General features: G+C 37.9%; 1 protein-coding gene across 1 annotated transcript in view; it reads right to left on the bottom strand.

Moving 5' to 3' along the window:
* The window catches only part of LOC149285554 (protein WWC2-like), a 69,806-nt gene that overhangs the window by 17,172 nt on the left and 30,559 nt on the right, over positions 1-22,075 (bottom strand). The window contains exons 3-11 of the mRNA XM_089495165.1: positions 17,318-17,521; positions 16,388-16,464; positions 15,499-15,578; positions 11,662-11,791; positions 10,212-10,358; positions 6,160-6,233; positions 4,218-4,460; positions 2,929-3,018; positions 479-1,074 (exon numbers count right to left, since the gene is read on the bottom strand). Of these exons, the coding sequence (XP_089351291.1) occupies positions 479-1,074; positions 2,929-3,018; positions 4,218-4,460; positions 6,160-6,233; positions 10,212-10,358; positions 11,662-11,791; positions 15,499-15,578; positions 16,388-16,464; positions 17,318-17,521 (1,641 nt within the window). The remainder of the gene's footprint in view (positions 1-478; positions 1,075-2,928; positions 3,019-4,217; positions 4,461-6,159; positions 6,234-10,211; positions 10,359-11,661; positions 11,792-15,498; positions 15,579-16,387; positions 16,465-17,317; positions 17,522-22,075) is intronic.

Genomic DNA, 22,075 nt, shown 5'->3' with positions numbered 1-22,075 from the left:
CTATTCAATGAGAAATCAAGCTGCATTTTTGTCACAAAGCAATACAGGTTCTGAAAACTGCTGCTTAGCAGGTGAAAAAAACAGTAAAAGCCCCACAGTCACTTAGTCTGCTTCTTTGTTTGTATTTGCATAAACATGGGCCCTTTGCTACTTCTACACTAATTAGATCATTAGTTGGGCAAATGTGAACGACGGACCTGTGCGATATTAAAGTAGCATCTGCAGCTAAGCGACTCCCTTCATCCTCAATGTCTGGCAGAATCCAACTCCAAAACTCACACAAAAAAACCTTAAATGTTAAATGCCTATAGGCATCATTCTACTGGAAAAAACTAACAGCGCCAGGTCAGCACTCCCATACAACACTACTATTTCACTTCTGCATGGTACCCAGAACATGTCAACCTCTGCTTGAGGTTAGTTTGTGGACATCCTTAAAAAGAGATAAGCTGGGTAACTGGTTGCTCATTTTTTTTACCTGTTCTTCCTTCATACAGTGCAGTTGATGCTTGGTTTCTTATACATTCCACCATACTTTTGCTATCAGACAATGCAGGAGTTTCTCCAGCGACTGGGTCCGACAGAGTTTCACAGAGGATCAGGTCTGCAAATGCCCCTGAAACCTCGCCGCTCTCAAAATCTGTGCCGAGTGAGTCCTGAGTAGACAATGAGAAAGCTCCTTCCAAGACTGGAGGCGAACCTGGCGGGGACAACGATGAAAGAGAGGATAAGGAGGAAAGCGAGGTCACAGATTTAGGTTGTTTGGCCTCTTCTAAGTCTTGCTGTGCATTACGGGAATTGTTATAATCTGTCCCGCTGTGGCAATGGACCACTTCATTTTCATGAATGGTAGTAATAGGTCCAGAAGGAATGTAACCACTCTTCTCTTGCAATAGGAAGTCCAGTTTATACTGATAGTCCAGGTCTCCTCCATGATCGCCTTGGCTGTAGTAGAGGTCAGTGGAGCTGAGAGAATTGAGAGATCCACGGCTAGATGTGTTTAATGACCCACGACTCGAGGCTAAGGAGCCCAGGCTGCTTCCTGACGACACCGACAGAGTGCTGGCAGAGAGACTGCAGTATGAATAAAAGAATACAGGGGCTTCATTATTGTAATTATGTATTAGCAGTAAATAAAAGAATAATAATCCTGTAAAAGAGACATTGTGTTTCATAAACTTGCGCTTCCATCACTGATCCCTGTCTTTCGGTAAATCAAAAGACATTTCCTTTGAATTGGTGCCCGTTTACTATACGGGCAGGGCGAGCATTGATAGTCTCAAAATGAATTCACCTCTATTGGTTTGTTTTAGGCTAACATGGCAGTCTTTAAACAGGCTATGAAGTTATACACAGGGAGATTCCAAACGCAAATATTATTCATATATATATATATATATATATATATATGACAACGGTTATTTTAACAAAAGGAGAGTCTACTATTCGTGTTATTTTAAGAGGATACAGGTGGCAGCAGACAAGGTAAGATACAATGGCATGCGGAATGTAAATCTTGACTGCCCTTATGGCTTCAAATTATTAGAGTTAAATGACAGCGGAAACTAACAGTCCTCACATTGCCAAAGCCTTGGCGATTATTTAAGCTGTAATGCAGAGGCTTGTCAAACCTAATTAGCTCTCTAAACATAATTGTTTATGTTTGTTTATTTTGCTATAAAATGTGTGTATGCCTACAAAACATATCATTATTATTCTATTACCAGATTTCATTATCCCTTAACCCTTGCAGCGACAGGGGATACCAAATATGTTCCTCTTCTGTTTGGTTTCGAAAGGGATAAATGAAAGAGGTTGTGCAAAATTGCCATTGCATTATCTACGTGGTCATGCAAGTTAGACGTTCATATGTGGAAAAACAAGCCTCTCTATCCCGCCAGCGACTATAATTACAAGAACTAAAAGCATACTTTAAACATCATGATGCCAGGCTGGAAGCGGTGTCACTACATACTGTATAATGCGCTACCTTTTGTTTCTTTTATGTAAAGTAAAAGCATTCTGTACATTGTGCTTGCAGGAGAAGTGCTCATGGAGTCTAATGAGACATATGCTTTGCAATAAATAGCAGATCCCATGAGATAAGTCACCGGCGCAGCGCTGCCAAGCTATCCATTTGGCAGAAATGATTCTACTGTAGCCTTGATTGGCTTATTTTGTTCATTTTCAGATTTTCCATATGTTTAACTTAAATTAAATCATCAACACCTTGTGGGTGAGTGGCTTTCAGTGGCGTTCCTGACAAATGCTAAAAAATTACATGGATCACCTGAAATAAAATAGAGCTTCACTCATTAAAGCCCTTTCTGTGCAATAAACTCGGTAGATAACATGACAGCAGTGTAGCATATGCAAAGAGGACCTGATTGCATATTAGTCCATCTATGTGATGATGCCATACAGGGGATGAAATTATTTGGGGGGGGGAACCTGTTGTTCTATACTTTTCTTTCGGATCACAGCTTAGTTAGCATATCTCCTTGGAAGGGCAATAACAAAACTTGAGTTCAATTTAGTGTAAGATTTTCGGTTTGGATAAAGCGCATAGGGATATTGGGAAAAGCTCGGCTCATTATTCCTTCCTATGCTTAACATTTTCCGTTCTGATGGAGCACAATACACGAGCCTCAAACATGACATGCGATTCTCTTTACATTTGTTTCGATGCTCTGTATTCCGGAAGCACTGGATTTGCAAGATTACAGAACAGTCACAGAACAGATTGAAAACATTTCTAGTTTCCAAGTAAGGTGTGCCGACCCCCCCTATCTACAAAGCCTTCTTTTTCCTGCGCGCATGCTTGTTTTTCCGTAAGCACGTAAAATGCCCCAAAACGTGCCCTTAGAATCTCTGCAAAGTAAAATTGCTGCGGTCCCGTTTCTCCCGTTAGGGATGTTGACAGCCTACCTTTTAAGCTGGGAATGCAAATAGGTGGCTAATTTTGTTGCTTCTTCTAGTTTCTTTACCAGCTCTTTCTTCTTTTCTTGAACCTTCAACCTGAAACAGACCCATGCTTAACAATTACAAAAGTACCAACAAATTATTTATCAACAGTTATTATTATGGATGCCTGAAAAAAGGCCCTGCCATACACATGGAGAATTCCTATCAAGAATACACATATCATCTACAAATTACATTTTCAGATAGTCAAGAAAATCATGATTTAAAAAAATATATATTTTGTTCCTTTGTAATAATAGCAGGAATTCGCATAATGGAAATGCACCAGCGGAGAAGGTGTAATTTGAATATTGGGATTCTTGATGATGTCATACATAAGCAAGATGTCATTAAAGGACCTACCTATCCTTACATCCCTATAAGAAATATTTCTGTAAATGACACTTTCAGCCAGATTTTCTATAAACACATAAATAATATGTTGAAGCAGATTTTTAATGCTGTCATTCAATTGCTTAACTAAAAAAAACAATTTCTAGCTTTGGGAGGATATTAAGTTGACAGAATTTAGAAAACATAAAGGAAATTGATTGTAATATGTTTTGCCCGCTTACTCAGTGGGTGACAAACACCCGCTGATACGTTATTACAAACACACAGCGCTTCCTGATGAGTCCCAATACTTTAAAACCACAATTACCTATACAACATGTAGAAGAGAGGCTTGCAACCTAAACTTAATATCAAGAACATTCGAATTCTGCCATTAGGGGTCCCACATTATTACATATAAAAGAAATGTGGCCGTGTTGAGACCATGAACTGGATACGCATTAATTTATTTTTTTCAGGATCTTCTTTTTTTCAGGGGTGTCTAGAAAGAAAAGAAGAAGCCCCTTTGATGTCCTTGTTTTTGATATAGAAAGGTTTTGTTTTATTACTGCCGGTACTCTAATATTTCATCATTCTCTGTTAAGATACAGATTCGGGAGAGCTGAAATTTGTGATAGATTATACAGAGCCATTGAAATATAAAAAAAGTATCAATTCTTTACTATTTCAGAAGATTAAAGTGAAATCCATACTATATCCGTGCAGTGTAGCTAAATTGTTGGCTTGGATTATTATCATACTGGGATAAAGAGGCCGCATTAACTTCAAAAACATGAACAAGAAAGGGAACTTTTCTCCATGCACGTTAGAGGTAGCTTTACCCCTATTCCACGATGACTTTTTTCCAAGAGGAAAGGAGGTTCGTCATGTTTCCAAACAAAACTGAACCGGCTAGGTACCTTTCAGCAAGTGCTTGGCTGGGAGTACTTTTCACAGACAGGAGATCTTCCTCCAGACGTCTTCTCTCTGCTTCCAGTCTCTCCATATCATCTCTAGTGCGTTTGCGTGTAGTTACGAACTGAAGTTCCTTCAGGAGTTCCTCCTTCTCATTGATCAACATCAGCTTTTCTTTTTCGATATCCAACGCCCCTGGCCAAGCCTCGCTATCTAGCTTCGCCAGTTCGATCTTAAGATTGGCCATGCTGCAAAGACAGGTAGACAACACATCCAAGTCAAGTCAACAGTGTCTACAGAACGGAAGTCTCATTCAAGCTAAGCCAACGTCGCCATTGCGTAATCATGTTATTTACCAACTTGGAAAACATTATAGATAAAAGTTCTTGTGCAATCTGAATATTTACCACTTACTGCTGCGATGAAACGGCGAGTGGGAATTGTTATAAAGAGTGAATGAAAATCACTATGTGCTACGCATAGAATTACTGGCAGAAAACAAAAACTCCGTCAGTCATTGCGACGGACTGTTGTTAAGGGATAAGGCTTGCAGGGTAAAAACAATTAAGCAAAGTACATGCGTAGAGAGCTCACACAATGGAAACAAACTTTTAGAACGATTTTGGTTGTTTGGGCATTTTAAAACCATGCTGAAAGTGAATGCTTGAAGCAGCAAAGTGACAGAGGCGTTCCAATTACACGCCTCAATTGTGCGATCGCCCTTAAAATACACAATGAAGAAAAATGTTGTTTAGAGAAGCGGGGATTGAAGGTATCAAGGAGCAAAAAAGTGTACTTTAAGTCATTTAAAATGACACATTATTGTGTTTTTATAAGGAAGCAATTTTAGACCATTCAATAAAAGTGGGCAGGAAAGTCATCACTCGGTTTTAAAGAAACAGTAGGCTTTGAAATACAAAATATTGCTAATAAAAGTAAAATAAAATTACATTTTAGGCATTATGGCATTGCAAAAAATACTCCAAAGCTTTCCTAATACCGAATAACTAAGTAATTATAATTACAACAATATCTGCATTATAATTAAACTGAAGGGGGTCTAGTCCTAACTTTACAAACTCTCTGAATTACTGTCTTTGATTAAATTCAAGTGCAGCTCAACAACAAATCGGCGCTCTAATTAGTAACCACTTATAAGTAACAAATTAGTTTAAAAATGTGCCGAGCCGAAGACTGACTTTGCCTGAAACGCCATCTGCTTCTCGGAGGAACCTTGTTCATCTACCAAATTTCAATGATCTCTTCAGTAGTTAATGAATTGTACTGAATCCAGTTCTCAAAGGGAATTATTTGCCGTCTCATTGATATTCCGAGACTGGTATGGCTGCCAATCTTGCCAAGGGAACAAACGTAAATACCAAAACAAAATTTGATAGAAAGATACCATACCACCTTAAATATCACAGCTTTACATACACCAATGAAAGCATTAAACATCTGTTTCCCCCTAATATTGAGAAAATATATGCTTTTCTTCTCATTCATAGATTTGGGAGAAATAACCGATTATCAGTTATTTCTCTCTAATCTATGAATGAGAAGGGAAGCATATATTTTCTCATTATTAGAGAAAAACAGATGTTTAATGCTCACTGGTATACAGGAGTCCATTATATGCGTCTAAATGAGAACTTGATCCATCTGTAGGATGTGGAAATTAAGATAGTTGTAATTCAGTCGCCACTGCAATGTTCATATATCATTAATTAATTTCCATACCATGTGAATCAGCCCCTTCACCCTCAGATTCTGAGGTCGCTGTAAAAAACTTTAAAAGGGGGCAAATCCTAACGTTCCAAGGTTCTAAAATACACATTGTGTCATTATAGTGGATGGCCAGTAGATGTCACTGTTGATCAGGGTATTTTTCCAGAAAAGTTACCCTACAAGGTTGCAGTTTCAACATCTCAAGTAAAAATACTGTACCTTCTTTTAGCCTCTTCATATTGCAGGCTGAGTCTGACCTTTTCTGCAAGATTCGATCTATTCCTCATTCCGATCTGATAACAGAAAATACAAATAAAATTCTAATTTAACAAACACATTTTAACATTTCTGGATATATATATCAAAAGTTAATTTACCTTAAGGACACATGAGCCATGATTTGGCAAGCAATACATTGCTTACAAACTGAAAAGTCATTTTTAATATATTTTAAATTAAAGAATCTCCATACCTGGGAACATTTTAACTGGTCTGGTCCTTAATTTCTTCAAATATATACCTTTACATATCCATCATAAGGATTTCAGTCCAAATAACAGCCCTTTTTAAAACCATGACTTGTCAAGTAGTAAAGAGATTCTTAATAGGAATACAAACCCATATACTATATACTATATATACACCCATGTTCAAACCCCAACGGTGAAATCGGCAGTACCATATGGGCAAAATATAGGGTACTTTATCAGCCAACGAGCTAAAATCCTTTGTTCAAGCCTTGATGGCAGTTCGTGGGTATCTAGATCGCCATAAAGAAACCTATTCCAAGAAATTACCATGTTTAACAATTCCAAGAATATAATAATTTCAGTGCTATGAAAAAGGGTTAATGGACCAAGAGTCACAAAGCAAAATCCATGTAAAATGTTGGTGGAGGACGGAACATTTGGGTGCCCACCACTGAACTTTAAATTCTAACACACGGCCCAAACCCAAAGGCACCCGATGTAAAACGTGCATTTTCCCAGGAGCCTGTTTGTGAATTACGCGCTATAAGAGAGCACAGTATGTGAGCAGAAAGAAAGAAAGCCACTAATGAATACAAATGAAGTCACCTTGCACACTGTGTTGTATTTGGCTTTAGTGATGCAAATGTTAATATTTTCAGTAATGTTGAAATCATTAACACATAATAGACCTCAGACGTGCGAAAAGAATAAAGGAAGCAACTGTAAACTACATTAACAGACATTCTTTTTACACTGAATAATCCATTTTGGTAGCAGCTCTTCTAATAGAGATGGTGTTAATTACGTATCAGTCCATTAAACGCTACGCGCAGACAGCTCGGCAGTCGGGTTGCCAAGCTGGAAAAACAGGGGAAAAAAACTGGCCTTAACACAGTATTTTAGTAACATTGTCCCAGAACCTGCATTGCGGCCAGAGTATCACACATTTACTCATTCGTTTGGCTCATTCTTTACATTCATTATTATCACTACAAATGTATCAACATGATATAAAGACTCTGGAAGGGAAGTTTTCTGCTGACGCTGCCCCCGACAGCAGGGTCATCCTCAGGCTGGAAAATGGGGCCCCACAAACCCTGCTTCTCTAGGGTCCAGCAGGCCTGCCAAAACTGGGTTTTTAGTTTTTTGTTTAGATAAATGTGTTAACGATTATGCTTTTTAAATAGAAGAGGTTATAATTTATGATCTCTGAAGATTCAATTGCTCTAAAATATCCTTGCATCAACGTCATGAATTCTACAGGGAGAATACCAATCTTTAATTATATATATATATATATATATACACACACACACATATACACACACACAGACATATACACACCGACATACATATACTGTATATGTATGTGTTTTACTCAATATATACAGTATTTGATACTAGTTACACTGGCAAAATAAGAAAACAAATACATTATGTGGGTTTTCTTGGCATCATAAAAGTATAATAAAATAGAGGTAAAAGACTACAACAAAGAACATGGAAAAAAAACCTTCTTCCTTTCTATACGGAAAACACAGCTGCTGCCTCATCTTTTAAAGTGATAAAAACAAAATTGAGAGAAAAATGTCTTTATCCAACTCCAGACCATCTTGGTCGAACAGCAATCTGTACAAGAATAAAACCTGGATATACGGCAGGTGCTTCTTGTCTTACAGACTCATAACTTGGGGGATATGATTTTATCAGCTGCTAAAAATGCTGCAGAAGAGAATCTAGTTTAGAAAATGGATAGCGCGTCAAAAAAGGAATCTTACTAGGCTTTGTAAAAGCTGGGATTTTCATATATATATATATATATATATATATATATATATATATATATATATATATAGTGATCCAACAAACGAGTCCACTCCCCGGTTTTATGTTGTAAAACCAAAACTTGAATTTATGGATTAATATATTACATTGATGTTTCGGGTCCCAGCCAGACCCCTTGGTATCACAGAAGGGGCGCTACCTTTAAGGTCTTCTAGTTTATTTAAGTTGATGTTTACCAGAGAAAGTTGGGAAAAAACATCTATGTGGAACAGCATCTTTAAGGTGCGTGTGCAGCTTGCCAAATAATATATTTGCTTGGTCATATCTGATGTGTTTTGCTAGAGTTTAGTTGTGTGGGGTCACCATTTAAACCACTTTCTTCCCTTTGATCTGTTCTAATCTACATGCTGGGTATCAGATTCCATCTGATGAAGAGACCTCGAAGGTCCTGAAAGTCTACCATTTTTTCATCGTTTAGGTATCACCTGAAACGAAAAAGCCCATGTTTAAGATGTTGGGTTCAATATGTTCAATCCAGATCCATTTCTCCACCAACAGGGGGCAGCTAACCCGGTGTGGCTTAGCTGCCCCCTGCATCGCTGGCTGGGTATTTCGCGCCTTGGATGCGTGGGTCAAAAAATAAAAAAGTTGTTATTTTATATGATATGAGAGTGCAATCCTCTTGATTGGATAGGAATGATGGGAAGTGTAGTCCCACCGGAATCATGGGGCTGTTGGTCGCTTCACTCGGCTGTAAATGTATTGAATATACTACTGGCATGAAGTGTGAAAAAGAAATCAGGTGATTTAACTAAAATCCATTCCACAATCAGATTAGCTGCATGCCTGACCTGCAATTGACTTGCATTTTTAACAAATATTTTAAGACTTGGAATAGAATCAACTTGCACCTGCCAGGCAAACTACAATCAAAGGATTTACACAAAAAAGCAGTTCTGGAAATAAGTGGGAATATTGAGAAATATCCACTGTTTTATGGTTTGGGAAATATATTTGATCGCAGCCAAGAGCCTATACAAAGCCCCCTCAAAATGTGTTCGGTAACATTTATAGGTAAGGCTACTACAAATGAATTCCCCTTAATAGACAAAAGCAAACCAGTGTATTTGCCGATTTAGTCCCTGTATTTAAGTCCCTGTCCGCTGGATCTACCCGACATGGCGATGAGACCCAGGGGTAACGGCCCGCACATTAGAAGTTACTTCTATCCATCCGGGAAGAGACATGGACATTAGCAAGTCTAAAACATCAATAACCATTGGCGCATGCGTCACTTAAACCTTTACTGACATTGACTTTAGGAAATAAGATGTTTGGTAACTATAGAAACAAGATACTCGAATAAAGAAAAAAGTGCAAAAATAAAAAATGAAGCTGTATGAATAGCCTTTTTGTTATATTTATCAAGAAAAGTGAATATGTTGGCAGCTTTTCTAGCATAAAAAAAAGCCACTTCTATATGTTGAGGGCATGGATGGTAAAGCTACAGATTACTCAACATTTGAATTTGATAATTATAATAATAATAATAATATAGTATGTTATGCCTTGACATTTTCAAAACTGCTCTGAATGCTTACTTTCAATAATGCCCTTAAATATGATTATAGACATGAAAAGATGGTTTGCGGAAACAGTCATAAAATAAAATGCATGTTTTGGAGCCTGGATTAGGATGCGTGCTACAAAGTAAAATAAGAGACCAGCAGTGATTACTAAGGATGGCATTTTATGTAAGAACTTCCACCAGAATCAATATATAAGCTTGCGAGCAGAGCTCTCTCCACCTAATGTATCGGTTTGTCTTAGTCCGTCAATTCTCGTCTTGTCAGACCCCTTGAATATATGTATTGTATTAAGCGCTGCGTAAATTGTTGGCGCTATATAAATAAAAGATAATAATAATAATCAATCCAGTATGATATAAGAACAAATATTTTGATCCCATATTGCCCTACTTCTATAAGGACCAAAAGAAAAAACAAACAAACTTACATCACCGGAGATATCAGTTTGGGATCCAGCATCGAGAGTCTGCCTGGATAGAGACAGATGGGAATTTGTGAGGTCGGACCTCAGGTCGGGTTCAGATCTTCCTCTGTCTTCGTCCGGATGAAACCGTTCTTTAAGTTTGGCAAGGCTCTGAAAAAAGGTAACAGAGAAAAGAAAACTGTAATAATACGTATTTCTCTGATATCCTTCAGCAACATATCATCTCACCAGTCCTTATTGTGGTCTACTCAATCATGTAGTTACAAGGAAAAAAGTGTGGGGGAAAATGACAGATCCATGGACGTGTCAGGTGTTGGGTCTATACCATCTAAACACTGGCAGATCACACTCCACAGATGCTTAAGATTTGCTCCAAGCTCTGAAGGTCTCAAGGCCAATAACATTTTTCAGCCTAAGCCAGTTGTCTTGAACTTTATTCAAATGGGGGGTGTTGGTCATCCATACGGCTGGGGCTAGCACCAGCTAGACTTTAGCGGGTGGGAAGTGGTCCGATCATGGGAAGAGAACGGGCGCGATCAAACACTGAGAGTGGCCATGGAGGGATTGCTGCCCAAGGTCTGGCCAAGAGTAGTGCCTAAAGTTAATGTATATCGGAACACTATGTTATGATCATGGGCTTCATTTTGTTACTTGGACTAAAACTAGAGCTTCAATTCACAACCATTTGAGCAGGACTTGGAGGTGAAAGTAAATTGGACAGATATTATGGCTTTTAACTAGGCAGGTACATAAACCCAAACCAGGGAGCTGCAACATTTCCAATGAGTTCAAACAATTTCCCTAAAAGTGCTGTTCCACCTACTTAACGGAGTTGAACGCTTCTGTAAATGCAGAATTAGAAACACTATTCCTAACAGCGTTGAATGACACTTTCCCCCAAAAAGGTTGTCTTATCCATATTTTTTGCTGGGACCACTTGTCATGTGATATAAAAGGCAGAGTGTTGCCATGGTAACCAAAAAGGTATCAAACGTTTCCGTGTTACTTTTTGTTATTAAATAATATGGGGAAAAAACACTAGGGCGTATTTGACAAGCATACAGCATACAGTCCAATTACTACTAAGCAGAAGAGCGCAGGGAGTACAACAAAGTTCACCAGCGGATTCCAGAGGAGCCTTCGGGTTCTGGTAGGTGGTCAGGCTGGTGTTAATTTTTTATCTGGCATTTTGGAGAACTTGATACAGAAAAGAGTTGCACAAACAAATCCCTAATTCTGCTTTAGTAAGTACCTAATGTTTGAATGTGGAAACAATATTTTTCATTTAGGAACTGTGTAACCAGCAAACATTTTTTTTACACTTGCGGTTTTTGTTCTAAAATGATATAGGATTTTTCTTTGAATATAACCTCAGCGTCGTATTCTGCCTTTAAATCCAGCTATGTACTTGTTGTGCTCCCAAATGATGTGAAAATAAATGAGGTTATAATACCTGCATTAGGTCCTGCTTCTCCTTCTCACCGCTACTGATGGCCTTTCTGATGCTTTTCAGCTCAGAAAGAATGTCCTTTGCTTCTTTGAGCTCATAACCACTCTGTCCCCCTGACATTTTTTGGTCAATACTGGAAAACAAACACATACATTTAATAAAAAATGAAGTTTATGAGGATAAAGAAACAACAACTGGCTTATTGATAAAATCCTGGAAGAAATGTTCGTGTCTAGGACATTTATAAAAATAAAATGCTAAAACAAATATATGTACTTTTTAGTATTACTCATTTGTTCGGAAACACTTTATGCGTGGAATGTCAGTGTTCATGGAGATAATTAACGTTCTAGTGTACTGAGCATTTTATGAAGCGCATATGGGTCAGTCATAGAGGCAAAATGCAGTAAATCACAAAGAACAAGGCCTGATCTGGAATGGAAGACCAAAGAATAAAAGGAGACATGGACAGCTCCTAACGAGAACCATTATACATCAACGACATTCATGCACTGGGGAACCCAATCTTGTAACTTAAGGGAAAACATTATTTAAGGAAGGCTTAGTCATGTGACCCATAATAGATTAAAGGTACACTCCATCAATCATATGCACTTGAATGCATATAATAGCTGCACGTCCCTCTTTCCCCACCATTGGGATAAATGCCACGCAGGAGAAGCATTCAGACAAATACATCTCCCTGCACATGATGTGCTCACCTTCAGTCACATCCAGCGCTGGTGAATGTTGCGTGCGGGGGTCTCTTTAGACCCCAGAGCACATGTGTAAAGTATTCCCATTGACTGAGATGGGGGCGCTTTCCTGACACTGATTGGCTGCTTGAAGCTGTCAATCAGTGTCAAGAAAATGTCAAATCGCAGAGGAAGAAGGAAGATTTATTTTTCTTTTTTGTTTTGGAAGAATGCATATTAAATCACCCAAATGCATTGACCATTCATCAGCAAGCACAATGTAAACAGCGTTTAGGTAACACAATGCCTTTAAGATTTTAGAATCCCGGCACTGTAGTCTTAAGAACCACAACGCATTAATGGCTGGCTGAGCATGATGAGATAAGTACAGTAACGGAGGGGGCTTACTGATCCCTGTTCCGAGGCCCCTGTCTACTTTGTCCAGTGCTTCCCTATGGTAAGTCGTTGACAGTTTTCTTAACGTGCTTTGGATTCCTATTAAAATTGACTGCAACCAAGCTGATTTAAAACAATACTTGGTTGTATTAATATAGTAATAACAGGATGCCCGACTACCCTTTCATCCTGGCACAGTGGCTTGAGCTGTGATTACTTCACAAGAAGATGAATGGAAGTTTCTTTTACCACACTCTGGATCATACGCAAGCCAAATGCGATATTGATTTTTCTCATGCGCATCAAAGAACTGTTACTAGCTAACACAAAACATCCTCCTGGCTTCCGGATAACATGCATATCTTGTCTGGGTGCGGGATAAAAAGGTCTCCAACGGTTTAATGGTATGAGTGCTGGAGATATGAGCTACATCGGCAACCTAAATAAAAAAATACAGCCCATCCAACAAAATGTTACTTCCAGTTCCAAGAAAGGACTCATTTTTGTTACAGAATAAAGCATTCCGTTGAGTGAAATCTCATCAGTTTGTCGGATCCTCTGCTATAAACTGGTTTAAATAGTATTATTATATTCTAAAACATTTGATTCCTAACATATTTCCTAACATAAAGCATGCTATTTTATGTTAGTGACCCTGTTTATAAGGGACAGTGTGTCCTTTGATTTTTTCTTTTCCCAATACCCGCCCTTTCTAGATGCTGCGAGAACATATGATGTGCAAAGAAACAACAGTGATTAACTGAATAACATTAGATTGCTAGCTTTTGGGACTACGGAACTTGCAATCGAATGTAATTCAGTTTAAATGCTTATCTTTACCATGGTGGTTTATTTTCCCTCCATAGCCAACCCATTGCAACTCTAATAAAATACTTAAAATACACAAATTATAAGAAAATGGCTGACTTCTAATTTAATTTAAGGGTAGTTTAGCAGAGTTGAATATGCCTTCAGCCAGATGCCAGTAGCTCTTCTACATTATTCTATGAGAGTAGGTATACCATGCACAAAATAGAAACGTTGCATCATGAAGACTAATAAGACTTAAATGGTTTTTTTTTTAAATGCATTTAAAAATAATAATGTGGATTAATACGGTATTGTTGAGACAATTTGAAACCAGCATTTTTTTTCTACATTGCCTCGGTAGCTTTTATTCTTGTAATGCACAGTCTGCCCTCTGAAAGCAAACCTCAAACCTCAGCCGACTGGCACAAAAGCCAGGTTATGGTTGATACATTCTTTCAATGGCGATATTTTTAGCACCTTTGCACTGTGAAACAAAAAAAAAGTGTTCTAATGAGCCCAAATCAAACACCCAAAATCTAGGCCATTTAAGTAGCCCCATGGGTTTCTCTGTCCTGTAAGGATTTCATGGTCGCAAAACTATAATAGGACAATTGTCCTCCTTGGCGAAAGTAAGCCATTATTTCAGATAAACTAAATGCTATGTAATGAAGAAAGGTGGTGGAGACGTCCAATGGAGTAGCTATCTAATCTTAAGGTGATGTTCCATTTATTCTGCCGAATTTAACACTTTTGCAACCAAGTTCATTCCCAGTGCTGCATGTAAAATTCTTCCTCATTTATAATTTTTGGTCAGAGATATTAAATCGTCATGTGGCTCAAAAGTAGGCATAAGTTTAAGTTGTTATCACTGGTGAAGTATCTATTAATAAATTTGAGTATTGCCCATATATTAATGGAATGACAGTCTATACATGTGGCTATTATGTGTTAGGTGCCAGTTGTGTTTGGTTAAAGGGACAATCCAACCATCATATGCACTTTAATACCCTTACTGAGGGAGAAACTCATTGGCTTTGGTCCATCCTAATGGGCAATGAGGTCAGCCACTTGAAACCCCAATTCCCCTGCAAACTCCCACTTTAGTGAATACTGGGTGCCACCTTGTGTTTCTACAAATTACATGTAATTTATTTTAATCAGAACTGGTCTTCTTGGCTTTGTTGGTTATTTAAATGCTTGAAACAAGAGTTTAGCTAATAAAGGAAATGAACAACTAGTTAAAAGACTAACTCTATAATACTGGTATTACTGGTGGATACTGGTATTAAATGTATATTATGATTATTTATTTTTATGTATTTATATTATAATTATGGATCTATTTAAACTATGGGACCTTCCCATGTCAACAGTTATTTATGCAGGGATCTTAGATGAACATCACGACACAATATATTATTCTGGAATTTAGAAATTCATTTGTTAATCTGCTACAGACTTCCTAAAGTAGTGTGTTTATAATGTTAGTATAAAAATGCTTAGACGATAAAAACATGGAAGCGTTCTCAGACACATATTTCTGGAGTAGTTAATAAAAATCAGAACAAGACAGAAGAACTCAAAAATCAAGCATCTTCTCCTTCACTTTCTGTACGAACTTATAATGTCAGTAGATATGTAGAGAATTAGTATTTGGGACTAGAACTAATCTCTTGTTTTATTATCTGCGCATATCATGTCCTGACCTTCTTCCAGTTCACCGCGCCACAATTTGTTGCAGTATTAAAAAAAATAGTGTAGTGTCACAAGCAGAGGATTAGAGGAAAGAATAATGCGAGAATCTCATGACTTTTTGATGGCAAACACTCTTGTTTTCCTCGGTGTCCTTAAATATAAAGGTTACGCTGAATGAGGTGGAGTTTTGTGCCAAGACGCTCAACGAGGTGTTGTAAGAACTAGAGAGCTGGTTCGCACTCACCGCTGCAACGTCTCAAACCCTTGCTCCTTGTAAAGTAGCTCTTGCTTCATCTGTGACAGCTCCCTCTTCAGTTTTTTAACCTGGTACGAAGACATGATTATAGGAGTAATTTAAAAGAACAGTTGCATATAAAAACAAACTGGTTCACGGTGCAATTATTATCCTTTTTTTTTTTGCAGTTCCCGCTTCATTCTGGAACATGACCCAAAACAGCCAGTATGGTCTGCACTTTTCTAGAAAAATTAGTGGCCAAGTTACTGTTTGCATATGATTCTAACCAACCGACCACTAAATTACTAGTGGTAAACCGTATAAATGTGCATCAACTGAGAGGCATGCTCTTCTCTATTAAATCCAACGAATACCCAATGGGCCGCTTGTACAAAAAGAAAAACACAAGACAATATTGTTTTGTACAAGCGGTTCATTGTGTATTTGAGAGTGCCATTTTTGGGCTGCAGCTATACATTAGGAAAGTATTAGATATTATATCTCACCCTTTTTGGGGTTTCCACTGATACTGGAATCAATTTGTATTTTTTTGTGGCTTCTCTATTAAACCATGGCTTACAGCCGCAGGTGGTCCATTTGGGCAATAGGGATCCCCAGTACAACACTACTTAATGGGCCAAAGGAGATTTTTGACCTCCCCAACTGGACCATTTACACCATGGAGGACTTCATATCACAGAGTCTTAATAAACTCTGTCACAGCTGTTTCCGTAGGCTATATAGGGGTATTCACTGTTGAGGTCCATTTAAAATGCACTCTATTGACATGTTTCAGTCGTTATGGAAGGAGATGCTAATTTCATGCATTTTGTATGCTGGTTAGGGTCGTGCCATTTTTCGTCACTTCCACTTGCAGAAATGAAATAAAAAACCTTACCCTTACTTTCGTGGTCGATATCTCTGCTTTAAGGATATCAGGATCATATTTAGTGCTAGAGGATGAACCTGAAAATACTAAATGGAAAAAAAGAACACATATATAATTTGCTTGGTTATTGTCCAAATATACATTTGTATCAACCAGACATCTGTGGATACTGTTTAAAAATATTATACATTTAAAAGGAATAAATATGGTTTTGCACAGCTTTAAAGCTATAAGTCATTTAATGTTAAAGATATTTTTAAATAAGCCAGGCACTCAAAGAGGAATAACAGAATATTGTTATTATGAGGAGCAGGCTCATATGTAATTCAATAAGTTTAATAATAAGTACACATACGGGCTCATTCACCATACGCATATTAACATGCAACACTCTTATCTCACGATTTGGTATTTATTAATTCCTCTAGATAAATAATAAGTCATCTCTAGATTCTAGGTTTGTTGGAGCAGGCCCATCTTTTCTGTAAGTCAAATTATTATACTATTTCTTATGTCCTTTTTACCCATTTAACAGCGCTGCTGAATATGATGGTGCTATATAAAACAATAAGTAATAATAATAATACCTATAATTCGTAAGTATGTAACAATGAAAAAGTATGGCCCAATAATTACCAGTAATGCCAGAAATGATTGACCCTCTCCTTTCCCTTAACTATAGCTGATTATCAGAATATCCAAATAAGAAATAACATGGAATATTTTGTGCAAAAAGGCAGTGAAAAGTGATAATGGAATTTGTAGGAAAGTCATGAAGCCCCACAAAGCCGTACAGGACATGTGCTTTAGATGTCTACCAGCCATGGCTCTGTTTTGAAGTCATAACATACAGCATTCCAAGCAAGTACATTGTCAGCTGCTAACTTTCATTAATCATTAGATAAGCCCACCGGCGGAAAAGAGAGTGCTCATACTTACAACTTGTGCGGGAACTTGATTTTTCTTTGTAGGCATCGTTGAGGCGCACATATTCATCTAAGGCCAGCGCCAACCTCTGTTCTTTCACATGGTAAAGCTCTTTCTGTGTGCTTAGCGCATCTTGTGCCACTGTGAGATAATCCTTCAGCATTCGCTCCTGTTCGTTCCGCCATAGTTTCCGTGGATCCTCTATCTGTGTGGTTTCTAAAATAAAAAAGTGGACAACAGGAAAACTAAGTAAAACAGTTTGTAACTGCATATAAAGCATAATGTCGACTGAAGTGTGTGTGTGTGGAAGTCAAACAGGCTTGAAGAGGCGTGCAGAGCATTTTTAAAGCACCATTAAAGTTTTAAAATAACTTTGTCTTCTCTAATAGAGGCCCAATGTGTTCTTCAGCCGTCAATAGATTTTCTTTACCTGTAGCGAAGCCGTGGCACAGATTTATTCTTAGCATTCTATATAACATATTCAGTAGATGTGCCTGTCACGGTCAGGACTACTTGCCAAGCCGTGACTGTGTGGAGGGCATGGGCATGAAGGGGTTAATAGCACCAGGCCTCTGGATTTACTAACTTGACCCCTTAACAAGGCATAAGTTACACCAAATTAACCCCCAAATACTGCCTGTATCCCCCCAGGTAGTCTGCCACCACTCACGATTTTGATACCGGATTCGTGAGAAATCCGAATTAGAACCTTTATCTCTATATATATATATCAACCCACCCCGGGCAACTAACATATATATATATATATATATATCCTGTAAAACTTAATAACAATATGGTAACGTGTTATCCTCTCTTAGGGTTTGTGGCTATCGATACTAGAGCCCAAAGACAGACTTGGATTATGAATATTTTAATAACAAAAAGACAAAGATTACACAGTGCCAGAATTACAAAAACAAGACATACAAAATAAAAGTAAAACAGCAAATAGTTCTTAAAAACAATGGGACTTAAACACAGGACCCTCACTCACGAGTTTCTCCAATAAGCCGGCCTGTGGGAACTCCTTAAGTCCAGATGGTTTCTTACGATGTTGTTCCGATCAGAGTATATCATGGAGTTCTGCTTTGAGGTGGCTGCTTTGTCCCTAAATCAGACTTTTGCAAGCAAACGCCCCTCTGACCCCATGACTGATTATATGACACCATCCCCAAGAATCGGGTCCCATCTTTGATGTGCCAATAAGTTATGGTGGGGTAAAGGTGATGGAAACCCCCCACTTAAGATAGGAATGGAATTCCTATAACTCAGGGTCCTTATCTGTTAGGCCATGAATCACCACAGGGGTCCTTTGGGAAGATGACACCTCTAGCCAGAACAGATACAGAGGGCATGCACAAAGAAACACATTAAATCAACCTCAGATTAACTCATTGAATGCTTAAACAAAGAAACTAACCACCTCTGCTGGGTTACCCTTCCATGCTTCCACTACGTTATATGAGTTAATCATGACAGTGCCCACTACATTTCTGAGCCTTATATCACCTAGTGTTGATAGATTAGCATGGTCACTATCCCATTAACATCATTTTGCCGTTGTACAATTTCAAAAGACAAGATAAATAAACACAATCTGATAGCAAAAAAAAAGTGCCAGTTTTCTGTGTTTCCAGTAATACATGGCTTGCATAATAATATTTGATGCCATTTGCGGCATAAACATTTACACAATTTGCATCATGTGTGACACAATCGGTACCGGGCTTCAATCGCCAAGAGGCTTCATAGAAGAGAATCGTGGGTAGGTGAGAACTCATTTGAAACATATAAATAAATGGTATAAATTGCATTTAGATTACTTAAAACCATAGAATCTTAACTGAAGTGTATGACCTTGAAGAAACAGACCTTACTGACACCTTTTAAACAGTATAAATAAGAAAAGAACTCTTAAAAGAACGTGATGAATTGTTTCTAAGAATACAGAGTATTTATATAAAGATTGGATTTTATGTATACCTCTAGCACTGTGGTCAAATAAGGGAATCACATGAAGTTTGGCTTGTAAGTAAAAGAAAATTGGTCTGCCCGTCTGTACATTGCTATTCATTTCCCTACAGGACAAATCATTCCAAGGGATTTACGGAGCCATTTGCTATATTATGGGGTTCAAACATGAGATTTAACGATTAACATTGGAGTACTAGGGTCATCCGATGAGCTATTTCCAATACAGCTAGTAATCATACAGCATAGTGGGGGTAAGGGAAACCTGCTGGGTAGAACTCCAAAACACACACTTCAGAACATAGCTGTGTAACTAAGCCGTTGTAATACTGGTAATTTGCCAGGACAAATTCAAAGAACTATAGGTTGAATTGATTCATTTAACAGAATGTATTGAGGTTAAATGACCTCTATAGAACTCAGTCAAACTACGGTGATAAAAAAGCAAAAAAAACTAAATATGTTCCCATTTAAAGAGTTAATGTGTTGGCTTATTGTATTAACTAGGCACCATCTGCGCCAAACTTCAAAGTATATCTAAGCTCTGGAATAAATTTGGCTGCCATGTCTGCGCGAAACATACCAACACTAAACTATATACGAAATGCTCCCGAACACTTCTAGAATTCCATCCATATCATTCTGTATTTGGGGTATGGAGGTGAGATCTGTCCAGAGATCTGTACAGTGGCATGAACATCTTCCTAATTCTGCTACTAATACTTCTAGCTATACAACCCAGCACCCTACTTGCTTTTTTCCAGTGCTTTGTTGCATTGCCTTCTTACCTTCAGGACTTCAGAAATAATTGCTCCAGAGTCCTTCTCCTCTACAGAAAAGCAGCCCTAATCCTATATTTTGCCTTTGGATTTTTAAGACCCAAGTGTATTATTATTCATACTATGATTTGATCAGCTGAAGTTCAATGCTGATAAAAGCAAAATAACGCATTTGTCATCCCTGGATGCACCCACAATATATGCACTGTGACATTTCAAGGGGCATTCCACACACCCAATGTTTCATGGCTGCCTCCTTTTTGTATGACCGCCTCCAGTCTCAATAGACAGGACTTTTGCCGGGACAGTCTGCAACAGCAAATGTTTGGTGAATGGTTCTGGCAGCAAAATCTTCCTTTACCTCCCTTACCAACATGAAAAAAGAAAATGGCACTTGCCACATGGAAAGAGGTGGCAGTTAGGGTAAATAACGGTGTTCTTTGCACACAAAGCATTGCACAGTCTAGTAGACTTAGTGACCTATTACATGTATGTATCTATGGGTGTACTTGTGCGTAGTCACTCTACTGGCCTCTTGCTAAGGTTCTTTGTTATCACTGTTTACGGTAACAACCGAGCCAGCATCACCAAACATCCCAGCCAGTTTCTCCCTATCAGTTTGGTGTCAGTCAGAGTAGGTTCCATTAAGCCCATCCCTAATCTCTACTTTGAAAATATTCAAGAAATGTAGAGCCTGCAATGAGGACCAACAGGATTCCAACATTGCTATGTTGCCCTTGTTAGGGAGCAGTAAAGAGCATTGTACATTTCCTCTTCTTTGTTAAATAGTTGTTACATTCTTATACCCATCTTTGCATTCCGTAGAAGGCCACACATATGAAGAGAAGTGTTAAACACATTGAGGTGCAAATTTATTTTTATGGAACTGTGAAAGTATTATAACGCGATTGTTGTAAAGATGCTGGAAATACAAGATCACAACAATGTGCTAATTAACATTACCATTTATCCAACTAATAGTGTATTTATTCAAATGCAATCTGTTTATTTGCATGCTACTTGTAGGAAAACATTCACTTTCTCATTACCAACTATTAGAAAATCTAATGACATTACAATTATAGACCGCATAGATAATGTGAATAGTAATAATCCAACTGGAAATGTTCATCACAAGTGTATGTTATGGATGTTGTTATATTAAATTGATTGTGAACCAGTTTGTGCCCAAACTGGGTGTATAGAGAAGATTTTCAATGCAGAAGGCAATACGTACCAACGTAATTGTAGGTATGTAGTAATGATCATGAACTTATTAAATGAAAACACTTTAATTAACAGACTACCTAAATATATTAATGTACTTTGCACTACTATGAGATTTTGTTGGTCCAACGATAACTACCGTATGTCTAAAGAAATGGCTTGCCATGTTATTTATTGCTGTCTTCCTATACCAACATATACTGTATATCTCTGAAGATAATAAAGGTTTAGCATAGTCTGTGGGGTTTGGTTTACTCATTATGCTTTATAAAACATTAATATTGTTTTAATGAGTAAGTCGAGGACCCCCAAAACCATGTTTCCTTATTTGGCCATTTCAATATGGTGGGAATATTGGTGAACAGAGACATGAAAAAAATAGAATATTGTAATATTTAAGCATGGACACTCCATATAAAGCAGTGGAACTGGGGATATAATATGCTGAAATATTGTAATACAGATATTTAACTTGCTTCTATACAACATGTTTAGGGAATAAAATGCAGAGGCAGCATCATGCACAATGTATTCCATACTGTTGACAGCACATGTAGAGGGGGCATATACACAATTAAAACATGCTGAGGACATGTCTACAAGTATCTCACCCACTCATGTGGTTCAGGGTGATGATCCAAGAGGCCACAGGCAATGAGACGCTGGTTCTGCTCCCCATGGAACCATTTGCATGCCTACTGGCAGGGAGTTTGACTTTAGACAGCTTTACATCATGTAGTTTTGGGCCAGTTACCATGTATTTATTAAAAAAAACAGGCTTATTATGATT

The sequence above is a fragment of the Sceloporus occidentalis genome, unplaced genomic scaffold (assembly GCF_023333645.1).
Source record: "Sceloporus occidentalis isolate IW3139 unplaced genomic scaffold, rSceOcc1.0.p SCAF_77, whole genome shotgun sequence".
Taxonomy (NCBI): domain Eukaryota; kingdom Metazoa; phylum Chordata; class Lepidosauria; order Squamata; family Phrynosomatidae; genus Sceloporus; species Sceloporus occidentalis.
Note: the sequence above shows the minus strand (reverse complement) of the source record. Positions and strands in the feature narration are given on the sequence as shown.